Source organism: Ciconia boyciana, chromosome 10, assembly GCF_034638445.1.
Source record: "Ciconia boyciana chromosome 10, ASM3463844v1, whole genome shotgun sequence".
In the NCBI taxonomy this organism is placed as follows: domain Eukaryota; kingdom Metazoa; phylum Chordata; class Aves; order Ciconiiformes; family Ciconiidae; genus Ciconia; species Ciconia boyciana.
The window spans coordinates 38,974,727-38,986,777 of record NC_132943.1 but is presented as its reverse complement, the minus strand read 5'-3'; the positions used below and the strand labels follow the sequence as shown (position 1 = coordinate 38,986,777).

Sequence of the window (12,051 nt, the reverse complement as noted above, 5' to 3'; positions counted from 1 at the left end):
GCATGTTTTTCTAGGGAAACTTAAATGAGATGTTTTATTCATACAAAGTCAGTATTGCTCTGTTCTCTTTCAATTCTAATAGTCCTGGATGAGTGCAGGAGGTCATCTGCAGATTTAGAGTCATTGCAAGAGCAGTAAGTTTATACGTAAGTTTAATATTTCACTGTACTACAGCACTGAACATTAGAAACTTTTGCAAATGTAACGTGGTTTATATTGAGTTGCCAGCAGAAGAACGAATTTGAAATTCCTGTGGAGGATGTATGATGTTAAAGTCGAAAGCACAGAAACCAGGTAAAGGTGCTTTGCAAAAGGAGCACACAGGAAGCAGGACAGACAGAAACTTTTTATTTTTCTTGTCTCATTCCCAACAGAGAACCAGTGCAGGAGCTTCTACTTCAGCACCTGCTCTGACTTCCTCCTTCAGTAACAGGCCTGGTTATTTTTGTAACCCTTTGTGGTTGGTTTGGTTTTTTTTTCTTCTCTGGATTTGCAGAATTAATGAATTCACTGGTGCCACCTTGAAACAGCTTTCTTTACTGAGTGAATGTTATGCTGTACTCCCAGGAACAGATTTAGAGATTTATTTTTTTTTTTTAATTGCAATAGTAGGTTACAATTTGTCACTTGAGTGACCATATGACTTTGCATGTGAACAGCTCACTTTAGGAGTGTGAGGATAGCTTATAGGGATTTTATCTTCCTCTGAGGAGTTACAAGGTTTACTAAATAGTTTGTAGAGAAATAGACTTAGAGGCAAAGATGGTAAATAAATAATGCAAGATCAAACAAATGTGAGTGACAGAGATGGGAACAGAATTTAGCAGTGCTCTCACCTCCTATCCCGTAAATGCGAGCTCACGCTTGCTGCCTCGCCCTGAGCTTCCTGCCCCTTCCCTTGTGGCAGTGCGAAAGTGTGTCTGTCTGTCTGCAAGGCATCAAAACTGGGAAAGGGATCTAGACTTAAACTAGCTTCATTCACCCTGCCTCCAAAGTTAAAATTAACCGTGAGCAACTCTCTAATACATGTCACCGGGTAGCTGCCCAAGTGCTTGTGCAGGCGCTGGGCACGGGGCAGGCTGGGCTGGCAGGGGAGAGAAGCTAAAATTGCTTCCTTTGGCGTGAGCTTAAAATGTTTCTGCTTAGTTCGGTGGAAACTATTCCTTGCAGAGGAGCCTAAGGACATCGTTATTACAATGTAATTAAATCCTGTTAGTTTAATTATATAGTACACTTTAAAGCCTTAAGAAATACTTGCATAGTATTTTAGAATGAAGCAAAAATATACAGAATATATTTAACAGTGAATGCAATTAATTCAAGATTTAATACTGTTTAAGAAAAAAACTGCAAACATGTTTTTGAAAAACAACTTGTGATGTAACTTTGTAGAGGATTTTTTTTATATGTAAGACAGTAATATACAGAGGATATGATTTGTTTGTCTTAAGATTACAATATTTAACTGTTCTGTTATCTGCTGTGGTTTGGTATTGGTTATAGATTCCCTTACTGACATGCTGATTTCATACAGTGTATGTGACGTAAGACCAGCTCTGGCCCTTTCCATTCCGCTTCTTGTTTCCCAGCTGCGTGGGCACTTTTTTTTTTTCTCATTTGCTCCCCCTTCCTCCTCAGTCTGTTTGAGGATAGCTCACCTTTCTTCCCAAACTGTTGCATCTAGCTTGGGAGGTAATTCTGTCAGTGCGGTTTATTTTCTTTCACCTGGGCTTTCTTGTTATAATGTCCTGGTTTGTGGGGTTTTGTTGTTTGTTTGTTCATTTGTCTTTTGAGAAAGGAATAGAAATAGGCACCTCAACACTCCTGTTGGGTTTTTCTCATTTATCATCTTTATTCCTATTTAACTTTTTTTGTTAAAATGATTAACTAAGGGATTTGTTACAGCCTCATTAAGCAGCTCTTTCTTAGGACTAGCTTTTTGCTATCCCAGGGTCCTGAGACAAATCCTAACTATTCCAGCCACCACACTTGTGTGAACACATTATTTAATTGAACTCTGACTTGGGCCAACTAGGAATTTGGATCCCCCCCTTTCACCGCAAACTATTTTATGAGTTCCAGAATCACAAATGTGCAAAAGCTGTCAATCCCAGAGAAGTTCTTGGCAAGAAGACCTGGTTAAAGCATAAGTAGCCAAGGCTATTTACTGTGTGCTGGTGATAATGGGAAAACAAAGACAAATAAGAAGGGGTTGTCAGAAAAACAGATATTCACAAGATGACTTCATATGCCTTTTTTCCTACTACAAAATCACTAATAGAATATATAAAATGTAAACAAGATATTATGGTATATATTTATAGAGTTCTTTCAGTTTCTTTTGGATGGTAATCCACTTTATTTGCTGACATGTAGAATCTGGATTTAAACAGGACGTTTTAATCTCCTGTCTAATTTCTTATGTTCATTTTGTCTGTGTAGGAGAGAGTTTAAGCTGGTTGTAAATTATGTGGGCAGATAATTTATGTTAAAAAGCGGAAAATTATGTATTTTAGAGGTAACCTACTGGAGATTGTGTCTATTCTTACTACTTATGATAGCTAAAGTAGACTGAAAGTTCTGAGATTCTGAGTTACATTATGTTTTATAATATTTGCCCTGAAAATATTAGGATTCTCAAATTTGGCGATTCTCTACTCATGCCAGGAAATGTCTAGCTTCTTCTGCAGGGTGATGTATTACCTTTCTTTGGTTGTTGAGGTAGTTGACACAAAATTCTGCATTGAAACAGTTGCACTTGTGTGATGTTCCTATGCCAATACAGTGGCATCTGCTTTTTCTTGTATCTTTTGTGATACTTTAGTACTCTTAATTGCCTGGGGAACAGGGGATCACGTACTCTGCCTGTGCAAAAATTACCATACAATGTCATCCAGGATTTAGATCCAGTAGTTATCCCAATAACTTGAGTAAAAACACTTCTTTTCCAGAAGAAGTTTGATTTTGTTTTTATAGTTCTTTTAAGTTAGCTGTGGCAAACTACTTGACAACTTAAGTGGGAAAAAAACACCAGTCATTTTCTTTAAATAAATAAACTTAGTTAATGGTAGGATACCAGTGGAAGTTGCATACTAAAATATTGCATTGTGTTGTCTCTGTTGCTTAAACTTACTGGATATTAAGAGTGTTTGTTGAGTGGTACCGTTATGTCATTCATTTATTTAATATGTAGGTTAAGTAATGTTTGCTGATACCAGTGATGAATTTAGCATAATAGAGTTAAGCTAATCACAATGCCAAGTACTGGGAGGCATATCTTTTGTGTTACAAAATACACCTACTTGTAAACAGCAGTAAGAGTGACCTAACTATACCACACAACTGACACAGTTATATTTATAAAATAGCTTGAATAAAAGAAATCTAAACTACTTAGTTGGTTTTTGGGCAGTGACTTGATATCTAGCTTGTCATTGCTGGATGGTGTTTTATTAGACTCCAATTGTTAGCAAACGATATTCGTGGAAGCTTGTGGGAGGAAGTGTGGTGTAAGAATTTGGATTCTTGCTGGTGGAGTTACTGTAATTCTTTACAAATCTGTAATCTGCATTAACTGATATAGTTTGGTAGTTTCTCCAGCTATGGGTTTTATAATACAGAACAGAAAACTAGCTTAGCCTAGGAATAGCCAGTGAACGTTGATCGTACCGGTTTGGGCAAGTTCTGTAGTTACACAAATAAGCCGATGTGAAACTGGATGGGTATAATCAGATATCTTCTGAAAGCAACGAAGATGCTTGCAACATGAGGCAGAGCAGCTGTCAAAAATGTTCTTGTGCAAATGTGGTTATCTTTATTTTTGGACTAACCAGCATTTTGTCTTCACAGCAGCTATACTTCTGAATGGAAGTGGCTTGCAGACAGAGCTAGAATTGGCAGCCGTTGGACATGGCTTCAAGCCCAGATTTCAGAACTAGAATACAAAATCCAACAACTAACTGACCTTCACAGGCAGATACGTGCTACCAAGGTATTGTCTGTAAGCTCATAAATGGGCTTTTCAAATAATCTTTTGACAGTGTTTCTTGTAATGTTTATTTATTTGGTTCCTTGTTGTTGTTGTTTGTTTTGCTCTAGAGTTCTTGTATCCTAATGTAAAGGTTAATGAGAAAGACATCAGGAGCTAAAAAGTATTGTACCCTAGACGCATCAGTACAGGACTGGGAGTCGGGAACTCTTACCTTCTTACCTGTGATAGTTAGTGACTTTGTTAGTGACTTTCAGGGGCCCAGCACAAGGTGCTGCATTTATCACACTAGTTTTTCCCTCTGCAGAAGAGGCAAGATTTGGTTTTCAGATGGGATGGTTGGTTATTCATTTTTGTGTTGTGGGGTTTCAGGGTGGGGTTTTTTGTTATTTACAGTGCATGTTTATTCTGAGGATTAGCTAGTTAATGTTTGTACAGCACTTTGAACAGGTCAAAGATTAATTATTACTAAAATTCCAATGTGTGTAACTCATGCACTAGTTTTTGTAAATCGAACTGGCTAGACAGTGGGAAAGTCACATTCCTAAAACATTAATAATCTATCTGTCAATTTAATGGGTTCCCCAGGTCATTCTCATGTGCAAGAAGCCAAAACCTGTGATAACTCTGGTGGTGTGATAGTGAGGGGTTTTAGAGGAGGGCTCTTTGACTCTCCATTGATGAGCCTCATGTAGATTGTCTGATCTATGCTGGAGTCAGATAAGCACAGATGGAGAGGAGCCAGAAGATGCTTTAGACTTTATGTGGCTGAACATGAGACTTAGAGTTAAAAAGGAGAGGGAAATCACCCCAGAGAACATTTCTCTCTGATCACATAAAGAAAAATGATTCCCTCGTCTCCTTTCGCCCTCAAAGCCCTTCTTTTCATATCCAACTTTGTCTCTCCTTCTCACAACTTTTCCCCAGTCAGGTTTTTCTTTAAAAAATAATGGAGGAGCCTTTGTTTGAGGGTCTGTCCTGCTTCTGCGCCTACAGAACTGAAAGGAAATACTGTATTTTGATGAAGGGTGAGAATGCTCGTACTTTAGTGTTGTCCTAAATACCAGGTACATGCACACTGTTACACCCAAAAACTATCAGCCTTTAGGGTGGCATAGGTCTCATGAGCTGCAGAACACGGAGAAATAAATAACAGAGAACTGAGAGAAAGAACGTTCTTTTAGTCATGCATTTTCTTCACATTAGGTGGTGTGTTGGCTTGGAGCCTAGTCATCTTCCTGGTGGAGATCTTTAGTGACATTCCTTTTTGCAAACTTCATGCCCCTTTTACCAGCTGTGGTATTTAGTATTTTGCATTGTGTCCCATAGTGAAAGTAGACACGTATTTTCTTCAGCTGTGATTTTTTTGTATACGTGTTTGTAGTACACCAGTGCAGCAGCTACGGGAGGACACGTGGGCTGATAGAAGAGCTCTTTGTTTTCATTTAGTGGCTGCAAAGTAGTTACACAATATCATTAGAATTCGTATGCTGTGTTTAATGGTTTCAGAGTGTTTTTCATGTGTTTTGAGTGGAAAAAAATGTGATTTATAGCCAGCGAACAATGATTTCAAGCAAAATGCCACTCCTCTAACACCATAACGCAATAGGAAGGGAGACGGTTAACTTGTGGGAGTTTTCTGCCCTGCTACGTTGTGTCTTCTCCATCTCTATGCACACCGAAGTAGAAGCTCTGGGTCTTTGAGAGTCCTTCCATTTAAAAGATTTTATATCTGCAAAACAAAACAATTCCATTTAAAGGTGGGGGGGGAGGAGGGAGTTCATTGCCAAAACCTACTGGTTGTAACCCATTTAACTTATTATTCCTATGTGGTCAGTATTAGTCTTCTAATTCTTTACTCTTCCTGTTTTCTTTTGCACCTATTCCATCTCTCCCTTTTCATACAGTCTGTCACTTTTCTCCTCTTTTTTCTGCTTTCCTCTTTCTGTGCTTGTCAACAGGATTCTGCAACTTAAAAAAATAAAATTCGGGGGGGGGGGGGGGGAGTGTCCCACCCTCTTTTCACCACTTTTCCTCTGTGTCTTCCTATTCCTCTGACTTCTGAAATTGTGTTTTTGTGGATTATTTTTTTTGCTCTCTCTGTGGTCATGACCTATGATTCTTTTACTAAAAAGATCTAAAGATTTCAAATTCTAAAAGAGTCTAAAGCTATTGAGCTAGCTTGTCCCCCTGTTGTGGCACATAGAAATTAGATCTATACTTGAATTTCCTTGAATGTACTGTCTGCTTTATAACTGCTGTTGGTCTACAGACTGTAGTATGATACTGTCTGGATTCATTTCCATCTGCTGTAAATGGAAAAGGACAGATGATGGGCTACTACCTGATAACGAATGTGGAAAATCTAGTGTTGACTTGATGGAAATGCAGAATGTCTGTGCCCCTTTTGGGCACTAAATCAAGTTTTCAAGCACCTATGTTTGTTTTTAGAGAAAATATCTTTGTTCTCAGCTTTGAATTTGTAACTCAAGCAGGGGAATAAGTTAGAGACACAACAAGAACAGGACAATTTCACGTTTTCTCCTAGTCTCCTCTTTGAAATCTCTTTGAGACTTGCTGTCATGTTTTAGGGCAAGTTGCTGCTGAGGCAGGAGTCAAGGTGTGAGTAAAACTACAGGATCCTTAATTTTCCGCAGCCACAACCTAGGTGAAGTCTGTCTTGCTAAAAAAAATAATATAGGAGTTCCTTGTGTTCACATGATGACAATCTTCCCTTGCTTTTTAGTGGAATATTCTCACTATAAAGAAAAAATTGAGGCAGTGTAATTGAATGGTCCCATTCTTTCAATATCTACTTGATATTTGAGTAACAGTCAGTACTTAAAAGCAAGTTCTTTCCCTTTCTCTTTGGAAAAAGCCTGCAGAGGTTTGATAGCCTTTTCTGAGTATTAAATTTATTTGCTCAAGATAATGACAAATTAAGGGACTGTTTGAGGAACTGGTTTTGACTGTTACAAAGTTATTTTTGCTTATTTTTTGTTTAACATTTTAAGCTGTTAAAACAAACCGAAATGTTACCTAGGATTGTATTTAACACTTTTATTTTTCTAATCTGTCATGTGAAAAACACAATGGGGGTATTCTTTTCCTAGTTCCGTTTATGAAACTCCGTTATTTCCCTACCATATGAAGTTATATTTATCTTATTAGGTGACATTCTAGGCAATAGACCACGTCTGATACCACATTTGTGCAGATTGTCTTGAAAAGCAATGAGATTGCTAGAATATTTAGGATCGTTACCTCTGTAATTATGAAACTCTAAAAATGCTCACCTTAAAAAAAAATCAATTATTAAATTGTAAAAGGCTTTTGTTTAGAATTGTATCTATCTCTGCTACATAAAAAATAACAACCTTGATGTTTTGCTGAGAACATGGATAGGAAAGAGAAAAATAGAGCACTTTAGAATGCCTCCGCAAAATTTATTGGCTGCAAAGACTATAACCAACTTCAAATCAAAGGGTGGTTGTTTCTTACAGAAAAATCTCTTCTTAAATCAGCAGGCAAATGATCATATAGTTGCTCTAATAAGTATGAATTTCTGATTTGAATTTTGGCACAGATGTTTAAGCAGTGGTATAACACTAGAGTGATTGCTGTTATAAGGAGTAGCATAAACGGTGCAGCTTTTCATTCATGAAAATACTTACTATTTCTATATTTTAGCTGTTAAGTGTATTTAAGATGTAGTCCAAGTACTCCAAAGAGTTGCTGGGAGGATTTAAGGGGGATGTGCCAGGTTCGACTGCCCCTTAAAAATGATTTAGGAGGGTTAATCCGTTGTCAACCAACTGTGTTCAATTGCTGTTGTCTAGGGGATGGTGATCTTAGAAGAATTCCCATTTCCAAAAGACATTTTGAAGAAGCAAATACAATTGACAGACCAAGAAGCTTTATTAAACGCCACAGGGAATTCGCAAGCTGCCATTGAGAGACAGGATTCTTTGCCGGAGCATGACTTTGAAATGTCACCCAGCAGTCCTACCCTGCTTTTACGAAACATAGAAAAACAGGTAAAGTAAAATAAAAACTGAACGGTCAATGGAGCCAAATGATTTACTTCAGAAACAGGGTAGGTTCCATGGTGATGGCTTCCAAAAAGGAAGATATTTTCCAGTCCCGAAAGTGGGTGCTGATGAATTGAAGGGCTTAAATAACTACATTGTACACCAGGTTTACAAATTAACCTTTTATTTCTGACGTGTCTGTGTTACCGCTTTGTTTCCATCAAAGCGGCCACATAACCACTTCTAATAGCTATCCACAAACCTGCCTCTCCTTTATAGTTAGGTTCAATGTAGAGTTGCCACAGATTGTTTCAGGAAATACTTAATGTGAGATGAAAGAGTGCAGCTGAAGATGGAGGTATGTTGCACTTGAAACAAAAAAAAAAGCCCCAACACAATATAATTGTTGGTCTGCCTTTTCAAGCATCATAGGACTCCAGTTAGGAGCTGAGGAATTCCAGGTACTTAACAGGCATAGCGTAGGCGTAGCTGTGAGCAGAGTTTCAGTTCATGGTGTTCAAAACAGTCATTTCCAAGGTTAATTCCAAGAAATACGATATAGACTCCAGCAGGGTTTTCTTTTGCTAGAAAATACATAAAGAATGTGGTAGGATCACATTGCTGAAGGAGATACAGGAAATTTGTTTTCAAGATAAATTTATGCAGTTAGCGTAAAGCAAACCTGAGAAGGGCAGTATGGTGCATTAATACGTTGGCTCTGCTGCTGTACATAAATTCTTGGTCATACACACATTTTTTAAAATGGGCTAAAAGTAGCTTTAGGTACTAATGCCTGTTCCTGAATCTCTGTGCCAATTTTTCTTATTTGATAGTCATACTTTCCTGTTCTTAAAATGCTTCCCCTGTTTGATAGATCTTATCCACAACAGACAGGAGTGAGGAAGCAATGAAACAGGAAATTTATATGCGCAGTGCTGGCAATTGCACAAGGTAAACCAAAGAGCATTTTTAGAATGTGGCGAATATCCCCTCTTTAAGTGATTACTTGGAGAATTAAACACACTTTTCAGTAAGACGTTTGCCAATTAAAGTAACAGTGGTGTGTTTCCTGGTCCCTAAGTAGCTACAAACGGAGATCCAAGAACTTTGATGATCTCAAAATTGCTTGGAAGTAAAGGTGTTCTTTATTTAACGCAACTGACACATTACATCGGATTTCTTCCCTTTACACCAAAAAAAGCTTTGGGGTTTGATTTGCTTTTTGACTGTCAGTTCTGTAAATCAACCTTAACTCTGAAGGTCCAAGTTTCTTCTTGTTCAGTGTCAGGAGTAACAATGCTGTGAGCTGAAGTACCTCCATAGATATTCCCACAAAATTCTTCAGTCCTATGTTAAAGTATTGTTTTGTTAAAAATAAATGATTTTACGTGTGAACAAAAAAAATTGTGAAGAATACAAAGTGACTGAGCCTGGCAATTTTTATTAATACTGTTTTCAAGTCCTTTTCATAGCTATGCAATGTTTTAAAAACATGTATGTTTTTCCTTGTGTTTTGGAAGTCTGCCATTGTTCTGGTGCTTTTATATTCAGTAGAGACTTTGCTCCTTACAGATTGAATTCTGTTGAGATTTTTAAATCAATCTGCTAAATACTTTACTGGCATCTTGTTTGCTTTGTCCAGACCTTTTATAATTGACTTGCTATTTCTGTGCTTTAATATCTATCCCTGAATATTTTATTCTGACATGAAATTTTTACCCGACTGCATCACTTGAACACTAACAGGAAAGACATGAGTTATAATAAAATGGAAAATAATTTTTGCTGCCTCTTTCTGCATAAATGGTAGTGCCTCAAAATGTAAAGAAAACTTACTGGGTAACCTTTTGCAATTCTTGTTTTAAGCAATCTTAGTTCTGAATGAAAATCCTACAACATAATTTAAAAGTTTAAAAAAAATGTATGCCATTTCAGATACATTTAATTTCTGTTTAGTGTGCAGCACACAGTTTCCTCTAAGAAAGCTGCATTTATTGTCAGAATAGCCTTTAAGGTTTGACATTTAAAACAAAAAAATCATTGTGAAATGTTATCTGGAGTCAGTCCACAATTCATTGCTTTATAAGGAGTAATTCCTAGTCTTAACAAATTAGCTGCATTTGGTTTTGGGCAGTTCTGGAAGTCTGGGTTTTTGGTGGGGTGGGGGCTTCTTGGTGCTATTTTTGAGGATACCAGAAGATATTAGCCATTCTGTCTGGAGTTACAATAGTCCTCCTGTAGTTACACCTCCTTTTGTAAAAACACCTTTGTCAAACTACAGTGAGCAATGCAGAGGGTTCTTTTAACAAGAAAAATACTTTGAGTGAACAAAATGTACAATGAGCAGACAGCAGACTTCCGCCCCCCCCGTTGAAATGCTTGTTGAATGGCCGGTTAGCAGCTCTGGGCTGCAGCTGTTGTAACATCAGCTGTAAAGTGTTCTGGTTTCTTTTGCCTTTTTAAAAACCTTTGTTTAAAATACTAAAATCACCAATGTGTTTTGTGTACTACTTATTCAAGTGTATAAACAATGTCCGTGGCTGGTTGTTCAGGGTTGTGTTGTGTTTTTGTGTTTGGTGGGTTTTTTTCATTTGGTTTGTTGTTTTTTTTGTTGTTGTTGTTGTGGGTTTTTTTTGTAAAGTTTAACATAATAATTGTGAAAGAAAAAACATGCCACTCTTGATTATCCACATGAAGAAATTAAATATTATTATTCCGTGATGTATGTGACTGGAATCCTCAGTAGGAAAACAACAAAAACCCAGGACCTTTGAGCTGCTGCGTCTGTATAAAAGTCTGACTACCTTTTATTTATTTTTTTTTCCAGAGTGCGCAACTGAGTGAAATCATCAGCAGCCTAATTGCTCCACTCAATCTGTCTCCAGCTTCTTCATCTCTTTCATCCAAGACCTGTAGGCACAGACAGCTGGTCAATGGCATCTCCTTCAGGTAGGTGACAGTACGGTAGCATTTTTATTGAAAATAACTTTTGGTAAAGTTGTATAGATGGAACCGATAATCGTTACAGTAGTAAATCAGGAAAAGAGCTGCTTTCTGCAAGCTTCAAGAGAAGTCAAGTCTTGCTTGTACAGTTGAAAGTAGTAGGGTTTTGTATTTTTCTTAAATACATCATAAAATTACGCAGTCACTGTAAGTACATTTAAGTACTGGGAAGATGAATATATCTCTGAAGTAGTGAAAGGATACAGTAAATAACACACTACTTATGATTTTTCAGACTGACATTCTGTCATCATGAGTGCAACTTTATTTCTGCAAAAGCGACGAACTAGACTTCACTAGATTAGTAGAATACATAAACAATGTCACCTGTGCCTCAGCATGGTCAGTGTTAGTTTTTTGTGGCAGCTTCATTAATTTTATGAATGCTGTGGCAGCTTCATTAATTTTAAGCACATGAGTCTTCAATGCAAGGCCAGATTTATCTCTGCCAGCTACTTTTTCAGGAATTTGGAGATAATATTTTTCCATTTGTGGTCTTTTGTTCTGGATGGATATACCTTCCAGGATGACTGTAGCAGCTCGAAATTAATATTGTAGAAAAATGTTTCTCAGTACTACTCCATACTTCTTAGTAATTCCATCTTTTATTCAAAGATTTTAAAATACAATACAGGCTGTAATCAGTATCAGTCTCAAAACAATATTAAGGTAATTGACTACAGTCCTGTCTTAACAAAAGACATAGGTATGTAGGATATTTCTCTGGAGATACTGGTAATGTGATTTTTGAGGATGGAGGGCTTGCTGTTATTCATAAGTCTTAATTAAGATCAGGTGAATGAAGAAAGTGTTCCCTGCTAGAGCTGGGGGGGTTTATGGCAATGTCTGCAGCAGAACCTAATTCCCTGGCTCCCGGCTTCAAGAAGAGCTGGCCACTCCGTCTGTTTCAGCATCTTTGCTGCAGAGGCTGTAGCCTCCCACGAAGAGATTATAATGAGCAGCTTGGATGGGCAGCTTCTTTAACTGCCGTCTGTTCCAAAGCAAATGTGTGACTGTGCCCTAAATTTA

The 12,051-nt window shown here is 37.5% G+C and overlaps 1 protein-coding gene across 9 annotated transcripts in view; it reads left to right on the top strand.

The window, feature by feature from the left end:
- Positions 1–12,051, top strand: part of KANSL1L (KAT8 regulatory NSL complex subunit 1 like) — a 69,336-nt gene that overhangs the window by 19,842 nt on the left and 37,443 nt on the right. For 7 of the 9 annotated variants that reach the window (XR_012044505.1, XM_072875486.1, XM_072875489.1 and 4 more), the window contains 3 exons: positions 3,850–3,991; positions 7,828–8,025; positions 10,847–10,968. Coding sequence is in view for 8 of the 9 variants with exons in the window: in XM_072875486.1 (XP_072731587.1) it covers positions 3,850–3,991; positions 7,828–8,025; positions 10,847–10,968 (462 nt within the window). In the remaining variant the exon portion in view is untranslated. The remainder of the gene's footprint in view (positions 1–3,849; positions 3,992–7,827; positions 8,026–10,846; positions 10,969–12,051) is intronic. The other 2 variants (XM_072875485.1, XM_072875491.1) reach the window with 2 other exon arrangements.